This window comes from Rattus rattus, chromosome 10, assembly GCF_011064425.1.
Source record: "Rattus rattus isolate New Zealand chromosome 10, Rrattus_CSIRO_v1, whole genome shotgun sequence".
Lineage (NCBI taxonomy): Eukaryota > Metazoa > Chordata > Mammalia > Rodentia > Muridae > Rattus > Rattus rattus.
In genome coordinates, this window is record NC_046163.1 from 32,262,993 (window position 1) to 32,290,419 (window position 27,427).

At 48.2% G+C, this 27,427-nt stretch overlaps 1 protein-coding gene and 1 pseudogene across 1 annotated transcript in view; one reads left to right on the plus strand and one right to left on the minus strand.

Annotated features, from left to right (window-relative positions):
- Positions 1-3,039: 3,039 nt before the first annotated feature.
- On the minus strand, positions 3,040-6,475 carry LOC116911626 (annotated as a pseudogene).
- A 581-nt stretch (positions 6,476-7,056) lies between these two features.
- Positions 7,057-27,427, plus strand: part of Ncf2 (neutrophil cytosolic factor 2) — a 28,751-nt gene continuing 8,380 nt past the window's right edge. The window contains exons 1-7 of the mRNA XM_032915738.1: positions 7,057-7,314; positions 9,640-9,722; positions 15,982-16,090; positions 20,224-20,358; positions 22,608-22,715; positions 24,560-24,619; positions 25,839-25,882. Coding sequence (XP_032771629.1) covers positions 7,141-7,314; positions 9,640-9,722; positions 15,982-16,090; positions 20,224-20,358; positions 22,608-22,715; positions 24,560-24,619; positions 25,839-25,882 — 713 coding nt within the window. The 5' untranslated portion in view covers positions 7,057-7,140. The remainder of the gene's footprint in view (positions 7,315-9,639; positions 9,723-15,981; positions 16,091-20,223; positions 20,359-22,607; positions 22,716-24,559; positions 24,620-25,838; positions 25,883-27,427) is intronic.

A 27,427-nucleotide genomic window follows, 5' to 3' on the forward strand; every position in this document is an offset into this window, starting at 1 on the left:
GGGTTGGAGATTTAGCTCAGTGGTAGAGCACTTGCCTAGCAAGCACAAGGCCCTGGGTTCCATCCCCAGTTCCAAAAAAAGAAACTTAGTTACTCTTAGCTACCTGGGCTCTTTACTCTTTGACTCAGGTCTCTTGCTGGCCAGGTGAGAGGACCACAATGAAAGAGAGACAGAGAGAGAGAGAGAGAGAGAGAGAGAGAGAGAGAGAGAGAGAGAGAGAGAGAGAGCACAATGCAGGGGCACACAGAGAAACAGAAAAGGGCTACACCAACACTTTGTTGATATTCTTAGTTTTTATACCTTTTTGGGAAAATCGATCACATGGTTTTTAAAGCATTTTACATTCCATAAGTTCATAGTAAGTTTAAGGCAATAAGACAATAACAGTTCATGCCATGGGTCAATAAGGCTTCAGGAGTTACAGTAGGATTGTTTACATGTCTTTCCGTGTACCTGACTGAACATTCATTATTTATTTTATGGCTCTACAAGTTCATTATAAGTTAAAAGCAATAGTTTTGATGTTGCAAGGTTTTGTCAAGAGACAAATTATCTTCCTTGTGCCTTATTATTTTGAAGTCTCGTACAGGTAAACTAGTTCATTTCCTTTCTGTCCTTGCACCTACAATAAATTGCCCGTTTCCAGCTTATGACCTTTAGTTACCAGATAGTGGCCTCATTCCTAACCTAGAAGGAATGTTTTCCTTGATTGTGAATTTGTTCCAAGCCTGTTTTCTTTTCCTAGTGCAATTAGCCCATGAAACATGAAGGTTTACAGAGCTCTATTTGCAGCTTTTATTCTAAAGGGGGCTTGAAATTGCTTGTATCAATTTAGGAGTTCTATAAAATCATTATCAGGAATTATGAAATCATCAACTCGTCCACACAACATTGTAGCATTACTACATGAAAGTATGTCTTCATATTGATTCTGCAGGCGAGCTTCCCAACAAGGAGTGCTGATGCCCAGGGATCAGTGGTCTCTGTAATAGCGACAGGAAAGGTATATCGGGAGCAAGAGACATTCCTGGGATGAAGCCTCGGAGCTCACCCATCGCAGCCATGCAAAATGGTGGGCCATCTCCAGAAAGCTCACTTGCTTGCCATGGCCTTTCCTAGGCTCAAAACAAAACAAAACAGAACAAACAAAACAAAACAGCAAAAAACTAAACTCAGCATGAACCAATCGGAACACTTGCTGGGCTATGGAAAGGAACAGCAAACAGCTTTAGAACTCATGGAGTATGGCCCACCAATTAGCACAACTAGTGTGTCTCGGCAAGGCAGAGACCTGAGGAGCGTGTGTCCTGAGGGTCTTATGCTGTTATGGAGTTCCACTCTGCTTGTTGCTCTCCAGGTCATCACATCCCTTCCAATCTTTGAGTTGTATGAAAGCTCTAAGGGAGTTTCCAGCCCCTCACTGGGCAGTATCCTTGTCACTTACAATAATAGCGATCGATCTTTTCCCAGCATTGCTTCTGGAGCAGATTAATGGTTCAACCACCATCCTCAGAAAGAACTTAGAGATGTAGATGGGTAGTAATGTCAGCCACTCTTAGAAAGAATTTGGAGATGTAGATTGTTAGTGAAGTTAAGACGTTTTTGTTAGTGATTCTGATATAGAAAGTCTTGGGGAACAATTCAGAAAGGTAAACTTTTGATTATTGAGTGAAAGACGTTTTTAAGGTCAGGGAACAAGAACATTAGCAGCTGGACGATCATTAGCTAATGTGCCTTCCTTGCTAAAGCTGGGTCGAGATGAGATGATGATAATTAATTTCTTGTACCCATTTTTGCCCTCAGCTTCCTGATATGATTTAATCAAAACTGTTGGTGAGTGGGTGTGCACCCTGAGGACTTAAAGTAGAAATGACTGGTTTTTTCTTTTTTATACAGAAGTTCAGATTTGTGATTCTTTTAAGAGTTTTACAAGATTTCTTCTTAAGAAAATAATAAAATAATTGATCCTTTCTTTGTGGCTGCAAACTGCAGCCTGCCAGTAAGAGAAACCAGCTGAGAAAATTACCTTGCCCGCTTACACTTTGTTAGTCTATAACAAATTGCTTAGTTACAAATGTATGTGGGTTCTTAGTAATAATTTGGTTTTCGCCTGTACATTGTGATTTTTGTATTGCTTGAAAATTTTTGCTGGGATGTATAAGCAGTAGGAGGAAAAATAAAATTCTTGGAACTTTACCCCATCCACTAAATGTGTGTGTGTGTGTGTGAGTGAGTGTGTGTGTGTGTGTGTGTGTGTGTGTGTGTGTGTGTGTGTGTGTGTAGAGTTGTTGGGGCTTGTTGGATGTACCACATGGGCCAGCTTTACACTGTCGACAACCCACAACCCCAACTTGGCTTGAGGACAGACTGTCGGAGCTGGCCCTTGACAAACCCTCTCTCGGGGCATTATGGGAAATGTGATACGACTTAACCCTCACACTGACTCAGGAGACAGGTACTTGAGCAACGCTTGGATTCTGACATAAGGATGCTTGAGGAGAAAGAGTGAACAAAAGGCCATTGGCTAACAATGGGAAGTATTGACTACACAGACTGTCTCTGCTCTGGAGACAATAATGAACTGACCCACAGGTGATCAGAGGAAGCTGTGTGCTGTGACAGAACAGGGGGATCACAGCCATGGGTCATGGAGGCCAGTTGGGGAAGTGAAAGATAAGTAAGAAGCAGCAGGGGGTTGGGGATTTGGCTCAGTGGTAGAGCGCTTGCCCTAGCAATCAAGTACGGCCCTGGGTTCGGGTCCCCAGCTCAAAAACAAAACAAAACAAAACAAAAAAAAAAAAAAAAAAAAAAAAAAAAAAAAAAAAAAAAAAAAATTCAAAACAAAAAAAAAAAAAAAAAAAGAATGGAAAAACATTTACAACTGTCAAAAAAAAAAAAAAAAAAAAAAACTGTAAAAAAAAAAAAAAACCAAAAAAAGGCTGGACCTGCCTATTGAGGTTTGGTCTGTTATTATTATTCTTTTTTCTTTGACTGTCCTAAGCTGTTTACTGGATATGAATTTTACAAATATTACGTGTATTACGGTAACGGTGGATCAGGAAAGTATTGCGACTTCTCCAGGCTGCACGGCTGCGAGATCCGCCAATAGTGTGGTGGAACTTGTGGCCCTTTCCAAGGCCACCGCTCTGGTGGCCAGCAGATGTCAGCCCACGCATCTCCCTGTGCCTGAGGGCTGGTTCAGTGATCCACTGAGTGTCAGGATTTCTTCTGACAGCTTTATGGAATGGATCAATGAGGATAACCTCAAAAAATTTATATGTGGAATCTTCACCAACCTAGTAGGATTTCAGGACTCTCAAAGCTCCACAGACTGAAGGCTTCGGGCAGATTTCAGCCAGTTAACACCATGGTGGGCAGGCTTGCCGTAAGTTGCGCCCTTAGGAACTGGGCGTTTGCGACCACCATGGCGGACACGAATCCTGTAAATAACATAACCTCGCTTAGCCTTGTATCCCAGTCTTCGCGCTGTATCAGGCCGGGTCGGGCGGGGAGCCCTGAGCAGCACAGAAAGCTGACGGTATTGCCAGCAGCGAACCCTGAGAAGAAAGCGCATCATGTTGGACTGCTTCTTCCTCCACAGCTCGTGGATGTATTTATATGCACCTACCTTGACTCACCTGATGGCTGCTGTCAGAGGAAAAGCTGTTATTATTATTCTAATGCTAACTACTGGCCCTGGTTGCCTCAGGGACCAGAAGATCCTCACATATACCAAGTGATGCTATGCAACCTTGCCCCACCCCAAGTCACTCCTGATTGGTTAATAAAGATGCCTACAGCTTCTAGATGGGCAGAAGAGAAGTAGGCGGAGTTTCAGCTCTCAGGCTTGGGGTCTGAGGCAGGACCATGAGAGGCAGAAGAGAAGGTGGAGAGAGTAGAAGACACTATAGGGTAGATGAATTATGAAAACATGGCCATAAAGGCTGGCCAATCAGAGTAAGAGCAGTCCAGGCAGAATGTGGCAAGTCATATCTCGGGGTTATTGGCAGGGAAGTAGACATAATAGCTTAAAGGGTAGATATCTGCCCAGTTCCAGTTATTTAAAGGTTTATCATAAATATAAAGGTTTTGTCTTTTATCTGAAACTGAATGATCTAAGGTGGAGGTAGAAACCTCCAATTAATATTTACCCCAATACCTGCCTGCCCCACGAGGAGTCTGGAAAGTGCTTCACAGATGTGATGTGACCTGTTTGAGGTAGGTTTTAGAAACAGTCCAAAAGACGAAAAGAGAAGAGAGTTAGTCAGGGATGGTCAGGAGACTATGTTAACTTGGAGCTGATGATGGCCCACCACTGTGTGGTGACAGGGACTGGAGAGAGTGGACAGAACTGACCCAGACCCCGACTGCTGATACCCTTAGGACAGAAGAGTGGGCTATCCCCATCCCCAACTTCTGCCTGGAGGTCTGAGGTCTGTGCTGGGGTAAAGACAGAAGAGCACACAACTCCCTGGGTGGCGAATGGCTGTCTTATGGGAGGTGACAGCTAGACTTGGGAAAGAAGACAAGATCGTGGGCTACAGGATGCGGGCCTGACATCAGGGCAACTGGGAGTGGATTGTAAGGCTCCAAGTGAGTCTTAACTACTGGGAGACACCTCCCCACCACCACCAAGTGAGACAGGAGGACAGAGTTTGATGCAAATGCAAGAGGTTTATTTTCTGTTGCTTCGGGGTCGGCCTTCAATCAGTCCCTTGTGGCAAGTGACCAGAAGGTGACCCTGAATGGCTATAGCAAGCAGTTTTTATACTTTTTAGGGGTACAGGTTACATCAGCAAGCTTACAGTTTAAACTTATTGGCTAAGCATATTGACCTTTGAATCTATTGCCTAGCAAGCATATGACATGCATTTGAACTCTATCTGGGACCAGAGGGTCAGGCGACTATCAGTACATTCTTCAGATTTAAGAATGTCCCTGCTCCTCCAGAGAACTGTGGGTGGAGAATGGAACTTGGCCTAGCCTTGACCCGAAGCAGGAAGCTGGTACTTGGCCTAATCTTGACTGGAGGCGGTGGGTGTAAAGCTGGTGAAAGCCCCTAGGGTCCTTCACAGGAACCCCATAACCTACCTACTTTCTACCAGGCCAAGCCTCTTAATAGCTCTTCTTCAAGATGAGCTTGCCTTGAAGGCTGGGCTGAGTAAGTCTCATGCACAGGCCTGAGAGTATAGTTGGGAGCAGGAGTCAGCCAGTAGTAGCTTACACAGATGTAGAAAATGAGAAGCCAAGGTCTGAGAGATCACTGGATGTCTAAATGTCAGGCTAGAGTGCTGCTGCTGCTGCTGCTGCTGCTGCTGCTAGGGGGATAGGAAGAGCAGGAGGAAGAGGAGGGGAAGGAGGAGGAGGAGGATCACAACGTTGCTTACATAAAGCCTTGTTTGGCTACAAGTACACTCGATTTCTCTGAGAATAATTAAGTCTGTTAATTAATAATTAAGTTAAGGTCTGTTCATCCACTGGGCAGATGTGGCTATTACCTGTGGGTCATTTCCCAGCATGCATGCTGAGTACAAGCTCTGGCTCTGACTTACGCCGTTTTTTTTAAATACTGAGACAGGATCTTGCTAGATTGCCCAAGGCAGTCCTTGAATTTGGGATCTTTTTGTCTCAGCTTTTTTTTTTTTTTTTTTAAAGATTTATTTATTTATTATATACAAGTACACTGTAGCTGTCTTCAGACACACCAGAAGAGGGCATCAGATCTCTTTACAGATGGTTGTGAGCCACCATGTGGTTGCTGGGAATTGAACTCATGACCTCTGGAAGAGCAGTCAGTGCTCTTAACCGCTGAGCCATCTCTCCAGCCCTTGTCTCAGCTTCTTAAATAGCCAGAGTGGCAGGCCTCTGTCACCAGGCCAGACTCTGACTCCTTCCATCATTCCTTAAGAGTCAGTGCCAAGGATCTGAGAATAAAGGGCAGTGTCCCAAATTTCAAGGGACCTAAGAGCTAAGCAGGTAGAGAGGAAACACGTTCATTAGTTAGGAGGAGGTGAGACAAAGGGACAATACTCCCTCGGTAATCTAGAGTGTGGAGTGGGCTGTGGCACAGGTATGGACACAGGAAGGAGACTGGATGGATGAGCCTGGATGGGTGAGGAGATGACCAGGCAAAGAAGTGAGATAGGCAGGGCTGCCAAAGACAGGGGCGAGGCTATGCAAGACAAGACTTAGAAACGTTCATGCATCTGACCCTCATGAACTGCGTTTCACCAACCAAGGAGTCCGGACCTCAGCGGATTTCATCATTTAGACACCCTACCTCGCTTTTCCTCAGAAAAGTTTGGTTGTTGTTGTTTGTTGGTTTGTTTTTAAATTAACTTTGACGTTACCAGGGCAGTAAGTAAAGGAACCCGAAATCTGTATTTGCAGAAACTAGTGAACTCATTAGTCATACGAGGAGCCGTCGTCTCTTCAGCTTCTCACAGACAGACGGAGAGATGATAACGGCTGTCATGTCTGCCTCCCAATCTGGGTATTTCAGACCCTAATGGACACTCAAGATGCCCTACCCTGTCTCAGGAATGTGTAGCATGGTTCCTCATCCCCCACCCCCACCCCCACAGATTTAAAAACAAAACAGCTAGTCTATTGGCTGTGCATCTATAACTCCAGAATGGGAATTGGGAATTCAGACGAGCCTGGGTTACATCCGCAGACCACAAACAAGCATGTCGACAGCCTGAGACCCAGACCTGAGAGAGAGGACCAGAGAGCAAGGAAGTCTTCCAAGGACGAAAAGAGTCAAGTACAGGGGCATGCCCAGACCTGCTGAGGTCCCCCTGACCTGAAGCTGCCACAGAGGGTGTGGGAGGCAGAGACAAGTAGGACGACGTAGCAAAAGCACTTAGAGGAACTGACTGGCTCACGGCAGGCAGCCTCCGATGTACTTCCTCTTTCCTAGCCAGCCTCCTCCAGCCTTCTCTCTTTCCTTTTCTCTCTCATGCTAGCTTATGCGTCAGTTCCTGAATGGTGGGGAAACTTCCTGACGCTATGAAGCCGCCCAAAGGGAGGCTAGCCCCATTCAGTGCACTAGGCTGGAACGCTGAAGCCCGGGGCGCCCGGTAGCTCTAAGGAGAGACACCTTGAACTACCATCCTGTCTTCTAGTAAGCACCTAACCATGTCCCTAGCTGATGCCATCAGGCTGTGGAATGAGGGGGTGCTGGCAGCCGACAAGAAGGACTGGAAGGGTGCCTTGGAGGCCTTCAGCGAGGTGCAGGACCCCCACTCGAGGATTTGCTTCAACATAGGCTGCATGTACACCATCCTGGACAACATGCAGGAAGCCGAGCAGGTGAGTTGAGGGGCCCCGGTAATTATAGCCTTTCTGACCTCTGGAAACCTCATCTTCCAAAGCCTTAAAGGAACAAAAGCCTTCTAGAACTACCCCAGAGGCCCCAACTAACTGCCTCTGGCCTGGCAGGCAGTTTTAAGAGCGCCCAGGGCAGGATTTCTCCAAGCCACCCATGGGTGGGGCTCTGCTCTACAAGATCTCTACATTATCCAAGATCATCTTTTTTTTTTTTTTTTTTTTTTTTTCTTCTTTTTTTTTTTTTTTTGGAGCTGGGGTCCGAACCCAGGGCCTTGCGCTTCCTGGCAAGCGCTCCCCCACTGAGCTAAATCCCCAACCCCCAAGATCATCTTTTAACCCTTTGTGAAGAATTCTTAAGTTGTGCTCTCTTTGACAGCGCCTCCTGGGTAAGCTTTTTCTGTCTTACCCTGGCGTCCAGTTTTAAAATGGCTCTAAGACTTCCAGGGGCTTAGCATCCTATCAGTTTGGCCTGCTCAAAGAACAATTCTGATCAACAAGGCAGGGTACTTCTGTAAGGATTCTGAGGCTAGCTGAGGAAACTCACACTGTGATTAAGTCATGAGGTTCACCAAGGGGGGGGAGGTGTTTCTACGTCTTTTGAACTCTTTAAAATACATTTTCTCTGGCTTGGGTTGAACATGTCCAATTCTCTTTATTTTATTTTGATTTTTTTTTTTTTTTTTTTTTTTTTGACAGGGTTTCTCTGTGGAGCCCTGGTTATCCTAGAACACAATCTGTAGATCAGGTTGGCTTTGAACTCACAGAGATCTGCCTGCCTCTGCCTCCGAAGTGCTGGTATCAAAGGTGTTCAACATGCCCACCAGGCCTCTTGATTGATTTTGTGTGTGTGTGTGTGTGTGTGTGTGTGTGTGTGTGTGTGTGTGTGAGAGAGAGAGAGAGAGAGAGAGAGAGAGAGATGAGAGAGAGATGACTACATATGTCACAGCACACATGTGTCAATCAAAGGACAGCTTTGCGGAGTTCCGTCTTTCCATTTTTACTGGGGTTCCAGTAAACCTCCAGGATTGCACAGCAAGTGCCAGGAGCTGTCCACCCTGTTTTGTTTTTGTTTTTGTTTTTTGTTGCTGCTGTTTTGTCTTTTAGGTAGGGCCTCTTATTGACCCAGAATTTGCCCATTAGGCTTGGCTGGCTAGAGAGCCTGTCTCTGTCCCCCCACCCCCACCCCACCCCCGCCTTAGATTAGAAAGGCTGTGACCCCACACCTGTTTGTTTTTTTCCCACCTGGGCTCTGTAGGCTGTCAAGCTTCCGAGGCCAGCATTTTACCCACTGACCCATTTACCCAGCCTCTGCCCCCTCCAAAGAATCAGTTCACACTGGTCATCCTTGGCCAGCGGGTGAACAAACACTGCCCACACCCTGACAGGAGGAGAGAAAGTAACTTGATATGCTTAGACTCTACAGTCTGCAAGCACATGGCAGGGAGTATGGCCCATCCAGCCTCTGCCTGGGGGGAGGACTGCCTCCTCCACCTCCTCCCCTCAGGGGCGGGGTGGGGGTGGGGCTGCATCCTCAGAGCTGGAGGACAAAAGGAGGCAGCTCTCCGGGACCATGCTCTGACATAGGCCCTGTGTGCTCGCACCCTGGCCTGGACCTGGGACTCTTGGCCAAGCTGTGCCACCTCACACCCTCAGATCACTGGCTTCTACCCTTACTGGTCAAGATCTTTCTTTCTATTTTTCTGTTGCCAGACCTCTTATCCCCTCTGCCCTTGTTTTCCTGTTTAATCCAATATAAATAATATTATATATATGTATTCTTATTTGTTTTATTATTTTAGTGCTATAAATGGTTACACAATACATTTATATCAAACAAAAACAATATACATTGTAACTATATCACTATTTTTATTATTATTTTTTTAATGCGAGTGGGTGTTTTGACACTGTGTGTGTACCTGATTCTCAAGGAGGCAGAAGAGGCTATCAGAACCTCTAGAACCAGATTGCAGATAGTTGCAAGCCACTATGTGGGTGCTGGGAATTTTATGCTCTTCCTCTGGAGGAGCAGCAAGCACTCTTATCTGCTGGGCCATCTCTCTGTCCCCATCACTTATTTTACAGAGGAAAGCAGGGAGGTTCAGGAAGATTAGGTAACTCACCACAGGCTATGCAAAGGGGAAATAACACCCCAGGGCATTTCGACCCACAATGTCTATACCCCAGGCCAATTTTGTCACCTTGCATTGCTGAATCATTATGACACACATCTTGCCTCTCGCTGCCAATGCTTACACTTCCTCTCTGCCTGGCTCTGTGGCCATGTATGAACCCTTCCCCCTGCAGGCCTTCACCAAAAGCATCAACAGAGACAAGCACTTGGCAGTGGCTTACTTCCAGCGAGGAATGCTCTACTACAGCATGGAGAAGTAAGTGGTGTCGGAGTGTGACAGCGGCCTTTGGGTCTTTGTTCTGGTAGACTTGGTATTCAATACGGTACGTCCAGCATCTGTGGGTAGGAAGGCTGCCTTGCTCTTTCTGGGCAGTTATGCAAGAAATAGCATGCGAGAGGCTTTTCTTGGGGGGTTGGGAGGAGGCAAGTCTGATCTCATTGTCAGTCATCAGGGCACAGCCGAAAGGAGCCTGAACCACTGGCTGGTTGTTTGGCTGGCTACCTGTTCCTCTCTCCCCAATGTCCCTAATGAGGACACTCACTGTGCCTCTTTGTGCAGGACTGAGCAGTCCAAAAACAAAGCTCATCATGAAATCAAGTCAGTCCTGGCTTCACCCATGCTGAATGTGTTTGCAAAACCCGGTTTAATTATAGGGTGGGGGTTGGTACCTATCACAAAAATAAGAATACAAACTGTTAGCAGCATATGTATAAGTTAATACAGACAAATTAAATATATGTGTGTTTAGATAGATAGATAGATAGATAGACAGACAGACAGACAGAATTTACGGTTAATGGCAAATTTTAAAGAATGGTTTCCAAACACCATATTATTACAAAATCCATTTGTTGCACAGACTGGAAAGGCATCATCGGCGGTGTACCATTCTAGTTGTTTCTGGATGTTGGGATGATAATGAAGTCCCTTTCCCTCCCTCAGCTCATGCACGTTTTGGGCTATTTACTGATTTAAGTAAAAAGACAAAACAAAACAATCAAAAATCCAAAATGAATATTAACTTCAATTCCCTATTCTACCCTCAAGTGCCCAAAGAACACACACACACACACACACACACACACACACACACACACACACACACACACGAGTGTTTATAAAAAGATAAAGAGAGGGGGGATATGTTCTTTGGAGGTCTGGGGGAAGGGGTGGCTCAGCAGGCCCATGTTGAGGCACCTCTTACCCCCGAGGGACCGGTCACAGGACGGTATAGTACAGAATAGAGTTCATTTGGGGCATGGGGAGGGGAGTTAAGAGGGTAGTAGGGCAGAGAGAGAGAGAGAGAGAGAGAGAGAGAGAGAGAGAGAGAGAGAGAGGAGAGAGTAGAGAAGAGTAGAGAAGGAGAGTTGTAGAGTAGAGGCCGGCCATGAGCATGTGGAGAGAAGGGGAGAGAGGGATGGGGAGAGATGGGGAGAGAAGGGACGAAGGGGAAAGAGAGCAAGGGGAAGCAGGAGCAGAAGCTCTGTTCTGCTTTTGAGACAGGGGTTTATGTAGTAAAGGCTGTTAACTGAAGATAACCTTGAATTCCTAACCCTCCTACCTCCAGTTCCCAAGGACCAGGACTACAGACATAAGCTACCATGTCTGGTCCCTGCCCCACCCCCTGCCCCTTGGAGTTTTTCTAAGTTATTCAAAATCTTAGCCTTCCGGGCTCTGGAACTTTCTGACATTTTCATGTAGGAATTCCTTCTGGAAGTCTGTTCTCTTTTCCTATTGTCTCTTTGTCATAGGTTATTGGAGATAATTAAAAGAAAGAACTTGGAGTTTGTCTTTTGAGATTAAACAGGCTGGTGTGGGGTGGGGTGGGATGTGGCTGGCCTCTGTAGACATTCTATGTCTCTGGATTCAGAAGATCCTGGATTCAGGAAGCAGAGATGAGAAGAGAATGTTGTGAGGAGAGCAGCCACATTGTCTGCAGAAGCAGAAATCTCCACCTTTCCCCAAACCCAGGTCCCCCTCTCCAGATGGCCTCTGCATCTGTCCCTTTTCTTCCAGTGAGACTTGCACTTTATTCTCACTCAGATAACTGACCGCATGTACAGAGAACCTTTGAAGTTCTATGAGCACTAGTGGTTGCTGTTAGCAACAGATGAGCAATCCACTTTACAGGCTGACAGCACCTTCAGATCAAAGCCCTCCAAAGTGGCCGGTGGGGCCAGAGCTCACCCACTGAATAGAGTTGGCCACTTTGTTCATCTGGCCAGTAGGTCCCCAGGATCTGCTTGTCTCTGCGTTCCTAGAGCTGGGGTTATAGGCGCATGCTATCGTGCTTGGCTTCTTATTTTTTTTAAGATTATTTTATGTGTGAAAGGACCACAGTCAGCCTGGGACCCCCCAAGACCAAGTTCTCAACACAAGGAGATTTATTTGCCCCAGAAGGTCAAAGGACAGGGAATAAAAGACCAAGACAGGGGGTTGGGGATTTGGCTCAGCGGTAGAGCGCTTGCCTAGCAAGCGCAAGGCCCTGGGTTCGGTCCCCAGCTCCAGAAAAAAAAAAAAAAAAAAAGACCAAGACAGGAGACAGAAGATAAGGGGAAAAAAAAAAAAAAAGGGAACAAGGGAAAGGGGAAGGGATATTTGTCCTGACCCTGGATAGAGAGGGGATGGACGTGTGCCCATAGGCAAATAGCACTTTATAGAAGTAAACGGGGAACCCCTGTGTTAGGATGGGTTGGTTTGTTTTGATTGGGTATGTTAATTAGCCAAAAGGGGACTTATGATAGCTGGACCTCATAGAGGAGGGAGTGGCCAAATAAGGAACTAGAGCTGGGGCTAGCTTTAGGAACGTAATCTAAGGTTTAGCAAGGGGAGAAAGGGAAAAGCCAAAGCCCCTCTGCACCATGCCCTCCATGTGTCCAGGAGTTTTGCCTGCAGGTATGTATGTGTGTGTGCCTGAAGCCCATGGAGTCCAGAGCTTGTATCAGGTCCCCTGGAACTGAAGTTACAGATGGTTATGAGTCGCCACCTGAGGGCTTGGAACCAGACCCCAGTCTTCCGAGAGAAGACACAACTCTTAGGCACTAAGCCTTTTCTCCAGCTACTGGGCCTGGCTCTTGTTAGGTGGGACTTGAGATCTGGGCTCAAGTTCTCATGCTTGAGGAATGAATGCTTTACAACTGAGCCTCCTTTCCTTTCTCTTCCTTTCCTTTCCCTTCCCTTCCCTTCCCTTCCCTTCCCTTCCCTTCCCTTCCCTTCCCTTCCCTTCCCTTCCTTCCTTCCCTTCCCTTCCCTTCCTTCCTTCCTTCCCTTCCTTCCTTCCCTCCTTTCCTCTCCTTTCCTTTCCTTTCCTCTCCTTTCCTTTCCTCTCCTCTCCTTCCCTTTCCTTTCCTTCCCTTCCTTTCTGTTATTTCCCTTTCTGTTCCTTTCCTCTCCTTTTCAGTAAGTCATTTGTTTGTTCGAGACATCTTTTCTGTAGCTGAGGCTGACCTTGAGCTCTTACCCTCTTGTCTTTATTCCCCATCACTGGGGATTATAGGCGTACGCTATGCCTGGCTCTTTTGGAATTTTTTAAACAATGAAATCGTTACACATCCATTGTCTTACATAGGGTTTCTTTGCTGTGAAGAGACACCATGACCAAAGCAATTCTTTATGTATATAAGTACACTGTAGCTGTCTTCATGCACACCAGAAGAGGGCATCAGATCCCATTACACATGGTTGTGAGCCACCATGTGGTTGCTGGGAATTGAACTCAGGACCTCGGGAAGAGCAGTCAGTGCTCTTAACTGCTGAGCCACCTCTCCAGCCCTCAAGGCAACTCTTATAAAGGGAAACATTTAATTGGGACTGGCTTATAGTTTCAGAGGTTTAGTCCATTACTGTCATGGTGGGAAACATGGCCAAGTTTAGGCAGACATAATTCTGGAGAAGGAGCTGAGGGTTCCACATCTTGATCTGTAAGCAGCAGGAGGTGATTGAGCCACTGGGCATTTGTTGAGCGTCTGAGACCTCATGCCTGGCCCCCACAGTGACACACGACTCTAACAAGCCCACGCCTTCTAATAGTAATACTCCTTCTGGGCCTATGGGGGCCAATTCTATTCAAACTACCACACCCATAGGTGTTAAATTAACTACGTGAATATTAAATGAAGTAGACAAATGTCTACTTCGAGGAAGGTGTGGATTAAAAGGAGGAACTAAGTCGTCAGGGCCTGTGACCATGGGGTGAAGCAGAGTTGGGCTAGTGCACAGGGACGGAAAGGTGTGGTGCTGAGTCCTTAGGCTTTCTTTCCTACTGTGTGGAGCTTGTCTTAACAGGGTCATTCCTACCAAGCAGGGTCTGACCCCTCAACCACTCAGTCACCTGGCTTCAGGGTTGCTTGCCTTAAATTCTAACAGAACAAAGTCAGAGGCGTTTCCCAAGCAGCGGGGTGACTCTCTCCCTCCCACCAAACTCCCCGTCCCCACCTTTGTCATCCCAAGAAAGGGGGTGGGGAGGGGACTGTAATTTATCATTCACACCTCGAGAGCCTCGTGGATCTTCAGACTGGAAATAAAAGCAGGGTGACGCCTTTCAGAATAAGGCGGAGCTGGCCTAGAAAGGGGAGGGGGCAAGGCCTTCTTCCTGCTGGGCTGGGAGGATTGACCCTGTCCTCCTGTTGGAGTGGCATAGGCACGCTGGGGGTGTTGCCTGTTTCGACTCCCCCCCCCTCACCGAGACTCTCTTATTCCAGTGTATGAGCTCTGGGACTCGAGGCTGTGTGTGTATTGGTAGCAAAAAGGCAAGCAGTGGCTTCAGCTGTTACTAAGGAACCCTTATCGGGTCGGACAGAAATGCTAAGGGAAAGTCCTCTGGAGCCGAGAGCCTGCCTGCTCTGGGGCGTGGCTGTTTCTCGGCAGAAGTCCTAGGAAGCCTCCAGATGGCACAGGAGGGCGCTCGGAAGGGGGCCAGCAGGGCTGGACCTCTTTTAGAACTGATCCTACTCGGTCCTATGCCGTGCGATCCAGAGTTGTGTGTTAAAGCTGGGCTCCTTGTCATGGGTGTCACCGAGGTCATCAGCCGCCGCGGTCACAAGCCGCCGCGGTCACAAGCGCGGGGGTGAGGAGAGAAGCCGCAGCCAGGTGGGAGGGGCCCGCCAGGCAAATGATTCGTGCAAAGGCAAGTTTTAAAAATGGACATTGGAGCTGGGAGTGTAGCTCAGCTGGTAGAGTGATCGCCTAGCTTGAGAGAAGCCTTAGGTCACTTGATCCCCAACATAAACTGAATACAATCCAGCATTCGAGAGGTGGAAGGATCATCCCAGGTTACACAGTGAGTTTAACGCCAGCCCTGGATACATAAGACCCTATTTCTAAATAACAACGGCAAACGGACTTTAGCAGGGCTATCCCACCCACCAGCTTCTTCACACAAAAACAAGCACTCTGGATAACGTTCCTTTTTTTTTTTTTTTTTAACACTGTGGACATCTTGATGAGACAGAGAATTACGCAGAGAACTTTGCTGAGTCTCTCCCTACAGTGAGTGCCAGGTAGGCTCAGGGCATCTCCACAGCTGAAAACCACCTGCTCAGTCAACTCAGCAGGGAGCAAGGCACCATTGTAAGTCAGTGCTGATGACACCTGAAATGTCCCCTCTGAGATTTTCCCTGCTCCCAAACAGGCTGTGGAACACAGTGGAAATTGCATCTGCTCAGAGAGCAGGACACCTGCGCCGCCTCCTGCCCTCTCCTTGCTTCAGGGGACCAGATAACCACACACGCCTGTGCTTACAGACAGGGGTCCGGGAGGCCTACCCTTCTCATTTTTTTTTTACAGGGTGGCCTGAGATAACATCTCCCTCTTTCCCAGAATGTGTGGAAGAGGCAAGAGGCCACAAAACCCAAAGCTAAACTGGACCCAACGAAAGATGCAGAGGCTGTGGGCAGGAGGATGATGCACACAGCTACAGCTGTGACAAGGAATCCCTGGCAGCTGTGGCCGGGCAGATCTGTCCTTGAGTGAGGACTGCTGTGAATCTGTCCTGAGATCCTTCCAGGGAGAAGCAGGGTGGTCCTGCTTGGAGCTCCCCACTGAGACCAAGAGCTGTGTTTGAAGGTCACTCAGGTCATGAGAAAGGTGGGAACGGGCTGGAGAGATGGCTCAGAGGTTAAGAGCACTGACTGCTCTTCCAGAGGTCCTGAGTTCAAATCCCAGCAACCACATGGTGGCTCACAACCATCTGTAATGGGATCTGATGCCCTCTTCTGGTGCGTCTGAAGACAGCGACAGTGTACTCAATACAGAAAGATGGGAACTATGTATATAACACGTAGATAAGATTAGTCCTCATTGCTGGTTACCCCAGGTTAGCCCCAGGGTACAAAAAATTTTACCTATCTGTAGAGTCTTTGAGCTCAGGGTTGGTGAGAAGGTAGAAGAGGTCAAACAGAATAGGAGTGCTTCTTTTAGTGGGATGGATGGAATGGAGGAACACCGAGACGTGGGTTCTGCATTTCTTTCCCCACAACCTGCATGGGACCAGCTTTCTTCTCCCCCTGTCCTGCAGATATGACCTTGCTATCAAAGACCTTAAAGAGGCCTTGACTCAGCTTCGAGGGAATCAGCTGATAGACTACAAGATCCTGGGGCTGCAGTTCAAGCTGTTTGCCTGTGAGGTAAGGAGGGACGGCCGGGGTGGCCTAGAGAGGAGTTAGGAAGTTTAGCCCTCTATTCTGGCAGAGGCTTGCCAAAGTCACGTGACTTCTGTGCCTTGAGACTCAGGCTGTCAAGAAAACACTGAGATGGGTGTGGCTTAGAGGTGAGAAAGTGCCCCCCCCCAATGTGTGAGACCCAGGACCTGACCCAGCATGGACAAGGGGAGGAAAGAGGGGGGGGGTGAGAGGAGGAAAAGAGAGAGGAGGGGAGGGAGATTCAGTGATTTCAGGCTCTTTATAAAGTCGTTGGATACCGAGAGGGAACGTTTTCTTTCTGACTCAAACAGAAATAAGCTCATTGTGTGCTCTGAAGGGAGAGCAGACAGGAGTGTGTGCTGGCCCGGGAGAGCATTCACTGTGATTTGCATATTTTACTTGGCAATTCGAGCCGACAGGCTATCTGCTCAACGTTGTTCGTCCATGTTCAAAACCATGGGTTCTCTGTCTGTGGGGAACCTGTTGAACCCCATCTGGGTACTTGGTTAACACTGGAAGAGAGACTGTGGGCCATTCGGTGGGTCTGTCGAAGAAAAGCACTAAGTGCACGGTGAGGTGAGGTTCTCCAAACAAGGACCAACTTCTTGCCTGTTTTACTGAAAAGGACCGGCTGGCTGGCTCTGACTTGTGAGTTTATGAACGTTTCTTCCACAAATAACCTTTCCTATCAAACTTCCAAATGTACGCCACCAGCTTTAAAAACAAAAAGCCCTGGAAATGCCATTGACCTTTATTTAGAAGTAGTGCTGAACGGACGTCTTCTTTTGCTTCAGTTTCTCAGGCACGAGAAGTGAAGCGTTCCCAGGGTTGCTTGGAGCTGCAAGTAAAAATAGATTCTATCTCTGCCCGAGTCCCTGGGGACGTGTGGCCCGTCCTGCTCTGTCACAGACACAGCTACAGCGCTGCTCACAAGGGAAGGCGTGCCTTTGCTTTGGGAATTGGCTGGCGTGAGACTGGTTCCCCAAGAACAGGGATTAGCGTTCTCCATAAGTTTGTGGCAAGCATTTTGTTATAGGGTCTGCCCTGTGCTGTGGGATCCGTGGCTCTTTATCTCTAGCCTCTCCCCATTAGACACCAGGAGCAGCCCACCTTGCGGTGATGCAAATGGTCTCCAGACATGGCCACTTGTCACTTACAGGTATGGAGGGGGTGAGCAGGCAGCTCTAGAAAAAGAAGTGGGCCTTGCGGTACCAAGCAGCTCCAAGAGGGAGTCCTCCGTGTTGTTAGGGTCAAGATGGCCCAGGGATCAGGAAACCAGTCATTTCCCTTCTTAAGCTATTCTTGTGGAGGAACCCCAAGGCCCTTCTGGTCAAAAAACTGCTTATGGGGAAAGGTCTCAAGAGAAGGCAGCTGAGAGAAGATAAGAAAAATTTAAAGCCTGTTGTGGTCTCTTTTCTGTCACATGTCGTAAATAGTTTAGGGCAGCCAAGTGTGCGCCTCATGCTTCTCAACTTATGATGACAGGTTCTGTCCAGATAAAAACCCATCTCTATGTCTCTCTGTCTCTCTGTCTCTCTGTCTCTCTGTCTCTCTGTCTCTCTGTCTCTCTGTCTCTCTCTCTCTCTCTCTCTCTCTGTTTCTCTCTCTCTCTCTCCCTCCTTCCCTCCGGTGTCTCTTATGTTTTTCTTCCTCTCTGTCTCTGTCTCTGTCTCTGTCAGTCTGTCTCTCCCTTCTCTTATTTTCTTCTCCCCCTTCCTCCCTCCTTCCCTCCTTCTTTCTGAAAGGGACTCTTGTAGCCCAGGCTAGCCTTAAACTTGGTGTGTAGCCAAGTCTTCTGCCTCCCCCTCGAGAGTACTTAGATCACAGGCAAGCCCCACCAGTAGGGTCTACACAGTGCTGGAGATGGAACCCAGGGCTTTGCACAGGCTACACAAGCACTCCTCTAATTGAACCACATTCTCAGGCTGGGTTATTTTAGGTAAAGAAGGTGTGTGACACACCTACTACCCCACATGCATCATGGTTTTCTGACGCAGCACACCAGTGTGCTGTACCAGGCGTGGAGGTCCTTGAGCTCACGGATGAACACAAGGGAAACCTGGGATGTTAAACACGTGGTGGTGTTCCTTCAAAGGAAGGGGTGCATAACCTGCTATCCACCCAGAAGGCCGGGTCGGATGTGGTTAATAGCCTGGTGTCCTTTGTGCATAGCTCAGGCCACACTTGATTCCCCAGATCCTTAGCCAATCTATAGAACACATCTTTTGTTTCTTTCTTTGTTTTGATTTGTGACAGAGTTTTTCTGTGTAGCCTTGGCTGCTCTGAAACTCACCCTGTAGACCAGGCTGGCCTTGAACTCAGAAATTCACTGCCCCTGCCTCCCCAGTGCTGGATTAAAGGCATGCACTACCCCACCTCCCAGACCCCCTCCTCCACTGCTAGCTCAGAACCATGTTTACTGAAAATGCCACATGTCCTTTAGAGAGTTCCTATGTTGTCACCTCCAATCTTAGCTTACTTCGTGCTTTATTATGCAAACAGGACTGAGTTTCTGCCGAACTGTGCTGTGCTTAAATATGCCTAAAATAAACTACTCAGGGTCAGACTCTCAGAGTTTGAACCAACACTGACTATTAGCCATACTGCCTTCTTGTCTCCCATGGAGTTCTCTTCTGCTGGTTGTAGTGGTGGCAGAGACACCTCCCATCCACACCCCACACCAACCTTCTCACCCCCTACAGTGGGCCACTTGCTTCCCTTTGTGGATGCTCAACAGGTTAGGAGTCAAGGCGCTACCTAATTGCAAGGGGTGTTAATGTGTCAATAGTGTGGGAAAAGATCAAAATTAACCCCGAAGTCCTCTTTCCACCGAATGTATTTCTCTTTTGTACTATAGTTACATTTAGGAAAAAACAAGTCTTGAGTCCAAAGCCTGAGTCCCTGGGCCTGGCAAGACGGCTCAGTGGGTTAGAGCTGCTTGCGGCTAAGGCCGACGACCTTAGTTCAAACCCTTCGACCCACATGGTAGAAGGAAAGGACTGACTCCTACAAGTTGTCTTCTGTCCTCCACACGTGTGCCAAGGCTCACACACACGTTAAATACGCGTGAAAAAAAATCCTCATTTCAACCATTTTCTAAGCCAGTGATGACCTATGGAGAAGGTACCAGCTCGTCGGTCCTCAGAGCTGAGTGTGAAAGGGAAGCTAGAGCTTTGCTTCTGAGGTTGGTCCTGGCTCCCAGCACCAACACCCGCCATTAACTCCATGGAAATGCCAGTCCCGTCACCCAGGTGTGTCTAGCATCGTAGAATTGTTTGTTGGCAAGAGGCCTTCAATTCTTGCTACAGAGGAGTCCTGTGGAACTGCCGAACGTTCTTTTACCTTATTAATGTTCTTGCTAATATGTATGAAAGTTTGACTGGTTCCTGTGTACATTGTGCCGCACTGTAATAAAGCAGACACAGATGAACCTACAATTCAACTCAAGGCCTGTGAGGTTCTGCCGTTCCCCTCTCCACTGCAGCTAAAGTGTATCCCTGGTCTCTGGGCATCCAACTCTTTCCAGCTCCCTTAGACTTTGACCGTGGAGTTGTCTCATGCACGCTGCTATGTTACAGTTGGGGTCTTCATGGAATCCCAGCCAGGTTCTGTTGGATTCAAACAATGCATCTGGAGCCTTTGCCCTCCCTGCTGGGCCTAGGGCTCAGCCCAGGTTCAATGGCAATTAGAGTAGGAATTAGAGATTACACACTTTCATGTTCCTTCCCAGCTCTGTTACTGATTCCCCGGGTCCCAGGAAAGCTCTTTTCTAGGTTAGAACACACCCAGGGTCCCAGGAAAGCTCTTTTCTAGATTAGAACACACCCAGCATCCCAGGAAACCTCTTTTCTATATTAGAACACACTAGCTCTTGTCCACTCCTGACCTACTTGGTTGTTGAAGAATGCACTCGATACAGGCTTTACACATGATAGTGTTTTCTTAACACCACTTATGTCTGATATAACTCAGTAGCTAGAATAATTGTTGGTTATCCCCTCAGTCATGAGAAAGGGAACTATGTCACCAGACAGCATTCTCTTTGTGTACATGTGAACCCTTCCCTGGCGCCTGGTTTTGGAGTAGATTCAAGTTTTGTGTGGCCTCTGCTCTCCTAGGTGTTGTATAACATCGCTCTCATGCATGCCAAGAAAGAGGAATGGAAAAAAGCGGAAGAGCAGTTAGCATTGGCAACAAACATGAAGTCTGAGCCCAGGCATTCCAAGATTGACAAGGCCATGGAAAGCATCTGGGTGAGTGTGGTGGTGGATGGGTCTCCTTGGAGTCCCATTTGTTTCCTAGGACACCGTGATGGGGAGCATTTTCTTGGTTGGCTCTGGCCAACAAAAACTCTTTCAACATCTGTATTTGAGCTAAGAAGCCACATCCCTAGAGAATGGAACAGTACAAAAACTCGAGCCCTCTTCTTGGGGTTTAAATACAGCTTATTTAAAACTAACTTTCGGGGGCCAGAAGGTGACTCAGAAGTTAAGAGCACTTTCTGCTCTTCCAGAGGACCAGAGTTTGGTTCTCAGCACCCACATTGGACAGCTCACAACTGCCTGTAACTCCAGCTCCAGTACAGCCCCTGGATCTCTTATAGTGGAGCCCTGGGCAATATGTGTGGTTTCTTGGGGCTGTGAAGACAGAGGCTGAGTTTGCTTGCCCTGAGTCCTTGCTGCCTGGCACAGTGCCACGTTCAACGTGCTTCCCACAAACAAGTTCCAGTTCTATCCAAGGACTTGTGAGGATGATTACTCATAGTTTGACTACATTTGGAAGCAAATGTGCTTTCTTTTTATTTGGAGACATTTTATTGTAAATGTTATGTCTGTGTGTGAGAATGTGCACATATGTGGGTGGGTGGCCATAGCATCCAGAAGGGTGTTGGATCCTCTGGAGCTGGAGTTACAGCCAGTTGTGAGTTGTGTCCATGTACATGAACAGTACTTGTTCCCAGGAGAGCACGTCACAGCCCTTGCTTGGCTCTTGAGCCATCCTTGTAATGGTGTCCTCTGTACTGGGACAGAAATCCAAGATACCACACAGAGTGGAAAAGAGTCAGTGCTCTAGGGGCTGGGGATTTAGCTCAGTGGTAGAGCGCTTACCTAGGAAGCGCAAGGCCCTGGGTTCGGTCCCCAGCTCCAAAAAAAAGAACCAAAAAAAAAAAAAAAAAAAAAAAAAGTCAGTGCTCTAGAAAAAGAGAGCGTTGGGTAAATAATATCAACAACATAAGGTGAAGGTAAAGCCAACTGCTTCCAGTGGGCAACCAAGAGCATTGAAAATAGTCTGTATTGTTTTTTTTTGGGGGGGGGGTTGTGTCTCCTGGACACTCTTGTCTGATGTTCAAGGGGAAGTAGCCCACACCTGGCATTGATATTCTGGGATGAGCATCCTCCTTCATGTAGGGCAGCTCCAACCTGACCCCATTGTTTAAGACAGCACACACGCTGATCACGGGGCGTGGAGAAATCAAGTTGCTACTGACCAAGAGGCTTCCTCCATGCTGGCTAGCTCTGATAGTACTAGAAGATTCTATGCAGGTTGCTGGGAGAAAAGTCTTACTCAGTCGTGAGCCTTGTGAACTGAAGGGATGACCAGTGTTGTCAGATATGTCCGGGGGTGCAATAGTGGCATGAATGTTCCGGGGTAACCAACTGCTTCATGACTGAATTTAAGGCCTGCTACCTAGGAGGGAACACATGTCTGTACCTCAAAACTGACCACAGACCCATTGTTGGGGAGCTCACAGACTCCAAAGCGAACCTACTATTATCACTTGGCTAAAAGGGCAGAGTATCGCACTACGCTCTAAACTTGTATCTCTACATCTATTTACTGCAGCTCTGTCCTCATCGGACGAGTTTCTCTAGGCAAGCAGAACAGTGGATGGAGGTTAACACAGACGATTTGTCCAAGTGCAGAGAGTCAGCGCTGAGTAGCGCTTACTCGCAAACGGGATGTCTGTGTCACAACCTATCGCCAAGGCTCGGGGCCATCACAAATGAGGGGGACAGAAAACCTGTAGGAGCCGAAGGTCATGGAGAACCAGAATGAAATAGTATCTTTTAGGTATGACAGGACCACTGCACTTAACTCATAGCATCCGTGGTTGCCTGTAGAGGATCAAGCCAGTCAGCCTTCTAGCATGGAGCAGAAAGGGGTTCATGAGCCCCATCCCTAATTGAAGAGCTATGGACAGATGGTGGCTTCTAGGGGAAGGAGAGCCAGTCTTTTATAAGGGGTGTCTGACAGGTCGGCCATACTCCGGGGGATAACCACATACAGGAAAGCAGGAAGGGTTTTATCACTCCCATTCTCAGATAAGTCCTGGGAGAGACGAAGATGTCTTAGTCAACCAATCACATCTGCCACAATGGCTGAACCACCGAGGTTGTCCAGACACACTCTATGATGATGCTCACACGAGCTCACCCAACGGCTATTGCTCTGAATGGATCCAACACTGCTGAGTGACATGGGACTGATCATTCTATTACAGAAGCAGAAGCTGTTCGAGCCGGTGGTGATCCCTGTGGGTAGGCTGTTCCGTCCAAATGAGAGGCAGGTGGCTCAGCTGGCCAAGAAGGACTATCTGGGCAAGGCTACGGTAGGTGGGCTGTTCATCTTTCTACTTCTCCTGTGCCCTGGATTGCCTGGGGCCTGGCGGAAGGGCTTCAAGAAGACACGCCCCCTCTCCCCACCCTGTGGCATTCAGGGATGGCAGTGAGGATCTTGCTGACCATAAGGAACGAACACTTCCGGTTTGTTCTCTCTAGGACCTTCCAGTTTCTTCCATCATCCCGAACCTCACCAACTCCTGAGGTTTCTCCTGGGATGCTGAGTCTTCGGGCAGAGGCAAAGGAAAAGAGACATAGTGTGGGCTCACTGAGAGGCGGAGTGTTATGGGAGAGGGCCAGCGGGAGATGATGCCCTTGGCTCAATGCTGCAGTTTACTGCTCAGAATTCTGAGGAATCTCTCCCATTTTCACAGCCCTGTGACCAGAATCCCTCTTTAGCTGCATTTCTTCTGAACATAGGTCTTGAATTCTTTCGGACATGACTGGAAGTGAGGCAGTAGTACCTTATCCAAGCCGCATTTGACTTGGACAGTTAGGAAATGCGGGTCACCCAATATCTGGGTAGCTGGACCTGGTAGAGTCACAGAGACTAAGAGAGATACCCCCCAAAGAGCCGTCAGCACACGCATGGATATATGCAGTGTGACATGCTCATGTGGTGGATTACTCACCCACAAAAAGGATAAAGCACTAATGCATGCTACAACACGGACGGAGATGCATGTCGTCTAGAATAGCTCAGTAGTTAAAGTGATGGCTGTATAAACATGAGGACTGGATTCCAGATCCCTAGAACCTGCTTAATTGCCAGGTAGCCATGCAGAAGGTGGAGACAGGATCCTCAATCGAGCAAGACCACCCATAGTAGTTAGCTCGGAGTTTGACTGAGAGACCCTGCTTCACTGAATTAGGTGGAAGAGCAACTGAGGATGGCCCTTAGGTTAACTCGCACCTCTACTTGCATGTTCAGACGCAAACCAAAGTGCCCCCAGATGCAACACACACACACACACACACACACACGCACACGCACACGCACACTACAGACACACACAATACAGACACATTGACACATACACACACACAAACACACACACAATACAGACACACACATCGACACACACACACAAACATACACACACAATACAGACACACACACATACAATACAGACACACACAATACAGACACACACAATACAGATACATACACACATAAAAAGACACACATACACACATAAAGAGACACAAACACACACACAATACACATAGACACACATACAGAGACACATACACACACACATACAGATACATACACACAAACACACGCCATGAAAAATGAGGAGAGGGGGGTTGGGGGATTTAGCTCAGTGGTAGAGCGCTTGCCCTAGCAAGCGCAAGGCCCTGGGTTGGTTCCCAGCTCCAAAAAAAAAAAAAAAAAAGAAAAAAAAAAGAAAAATGAGGAGACAGACACACGCTGTACAATTCTATTTATATAAAGTCTTTACAACCGTGTGTAGCCAGGCTAGGAGAGGAGACTGTAATCTTCTTAGTAGCACCCACATTTTCTTTTGTCGCGTGATTAAAATGTTTTGGCGCCAGATAGCATTTACCATTGCAAAGCATTGTGGGTGAATGAAATACCAGAGTTGTTCACTTAAAATGACTAATTTAATGATTTGATGTTACATGAATACCGGCAGTTTTTTTTTTCTTTATCTAAAAGAGGGGGTGAGAGTTCTAATTCAGAAGAGGTGTCCTACCTCCCATCTCCCTCTGGATCCTCCACAAGTGACAATGGCTCTGTGGTTTGAGGAAGGAGGAGTGGGCAAATGCTGCTGCCAGCAACGTGCTCACCGTCTCTTGTCTGTTCCAGGTTGTAGCCTCTGTGGTTCACCAAGACAACTTTTCTGGCTTCGCCCCTCTGCAGCCACAGGTGAGGCTCTCTGGGAAATAGCCCTCGGTCAGAGGAGCTGGGCTGACAGACTGGTCACAAGGGTTCCTTCAGCCATCAGCACAGCTGAGCGTCTGGGCCTTACTCTCAGTCCGTTTACATGACTGGTCAGGAGTCCACCCTGTCAGCTCTGTCTCCTGTCCTCTGGGTCTTCCAGATCCCAATCTAATCTTTATGAGGCCTCAGAGATCCTTTGATCGCCTCATGAGACCTTGAGCGTCCCCTGCACTCAGGAAGTTTTGTAATAAAGCCTCTCTGTGGGTTCAGGAGTGTAGGTTGCAGGGGAACAGAATCCCAGGGCTTAGAGCCCGGAGGTGTTGACTCTCTTGGCTCTGTCCATTTGCTCCTGTACGAGAGATTCCTTTGGGAGCACAAAGCAGGGTGCCAGCCCATGCTGGGCTCAGAGAGATGCTCCCTGATGGCACGCGGCAGTTGGTTCAGACGCACAGACAGAGCTTGTAACGGGAAGACAGGGAAGCCGATGAAGGAATCAAGCTTGGTTCATGGCAGGGTGACGTAGGAAGAGGGATCAGCACTAGCAAAGGCAAGGAAGGGCCTTGGACCTGCTCACCTTCCCGCCCTCTGCATCTGCACTCTCTAGGGTAGCACTGAAACTCACCTCCAAAATGGGACAAGATGATTGCTGTCTGAACATAATGTGACCTGTGCTTGGTCCGTAGGGACAGGATGAGCAGAGAGGCAGGAAGAGGGCCAGCCTCTAGATTCCTTGTCTCCTTTTGGCATGGTAAAGTTGGAGAAAGGCTGGCTGCAGTCCCTCGAGTTTCAGCCCAGCCAGAGGAAAGTTCCAGATGATGGACTCTATGGCATTCAGTCCAGAACAGGGGATACACATTAAAGGGAGGCTCTTGCCTGGCCAGTGGATGCTGAGTTAAATATCCAGAAATGTCACATATTGTGGGAAACATTAATTGTAGACCAGAGTTTTTGGAAAATACTGGGAAAGGGGTCGGGTTGAGGCTTGAGGTCAACAAAGCCTTCTCCAGACACCAGCTCTGGGTCATACAGCTGCTGCCCTGGGGAAGCCCACGCCCAGGTGGGAGGCAGGTTTTTGGTTTCCTGAATTGTGCCTTTTCCCAGAAATGAAGTCTTTGTTCTTGGATCTGGAGCATTAACAGTCTGTTCTCCCCCTCACTTTCTCTGGTCATCCTCCCCTTCTTCCTGTTTCCTGAATGTTCCACAGTCAGCAGAGCCTCCGCCCAGACCCAAAACCCCAGAGATCTTCAGGTAAGTTAGACTTAGGTCCGCGTGCAGAATGCCCATACCCTTCGTCTGACTTGATGGCAGGCAGTGCGGGTGTGAAGATGGTAGCCTCTCCTGTTTCTAAGGTTAGAAGCAAATGATTGGTTGGATTGGGAGTCTCATGCTGGGGTGACCACTGGGGGCCTAGCTGCAAGCAACCTGGTGTTCCAGTGGGCGTGGCCACTCTAGAATGGGAAGTCATTGCCCTGAATGAAGCCCAGGTCAGAGGTCAGAGGTCAGTTTGTACTGATTACAGGCCCCTCAGAAGCTCTCTAGATTCCAGAAGCTATCACAGAGTCTCCTTCCGGTATGGGTGCTGTCACTCTCTGTTGACACACGTTTTCTGAAGAAGGGGAAAGACCCAAGAAAAGGAAGTCACTCAGTAAACTGAGTAGCCGAGTGGCCTAAGCTCAGCTAAAAAGTCCTTCTAAGGAACAAAGCAAGCCTTCTTCCCCTTCCAATAAAGGGGGTCAGGGAAAGTGTGTGTGTGTGTGTGTGTGTGTGTGTGTGTGTGTGTGTGTGTGTGTGTGTGTGTGTGCGCGCGCGCGCCCCAAAGTGAAGGGCTTAAAGGAGCTCATTCTCAAGTTCTCTTGGCTGAAGAGGTTCCATTCCCCACACCGACAGGCTCCCCGTTGAAAACAAGGGCGGGGCTGAGCAGAAGGCACATCCCATGCGTGGGCAGTTTCCAAGGCAGCCTCCCTCTACATTGAGGCGGCTCGAATGAGGCTCTCCATGTGTGGAGGAGTAACCGGGTCCTTGAGGGGGTCAATGAATGGGGAAAACATGGGCTAACATAAAGCAAGGATGCTGCGATTTCTCCACGATGCCCTTCATTGCCTGGCTCTCCATCCCCTTCCCACGAGGCTGCCAAGGTGGTCTCTCCCTTGGCGTTCACTGACTTCCGCTTTTGTTACTCCCCTGCCCACCCTACTTCCTGTCTACGGCAGGCAAGACCTGGGAACTAACTCCCTCCTTGCGGGGTGGGGGTGGGGAGGATAAGGATCAAGGCCAGCCTCAGCTACATGGGGGTTTAGAGGCCAGCTAGAGCTAAATGATCCCTCTCCCTGTCTGAAAAACAAGCAAAGAAACGACTACCAGAAGATTTAAATTGCTTTCCATTCTGAGCGCCAAGAGACAATCCCACCCGCCTGGGATTCAACCCCTCAGGGATATATCCTCACTGTGTGCCACCTGCCGGCGAGCCACCCAGTAGCCATCTGTCCACACGGGATCATCTATCAGGCCAGGAGAGGACAAAAGGAAGGTTAAAGAAAGGGGAGAGAGGGTGATGGGATACCTGTGACATGAACGCAGGAGGCAGATGGGGCAAGCGCCTGCGTGCATGCGTGCGTGCGCGTGTGAAAGGTCACGGGGAGGGAGGGAGGTTTCAGAGAAAGAGAGGGAGGAAAAATCAAATTTTATTTAAAAAAATGCCAGCATGAAATCTAATACTGTGTATGTTAGAGCGAAATGAATCAAAAACAAGAACGTGGTCATGAGGGGCTCAGAGGGTAGAGGAGCTGGCTGTGC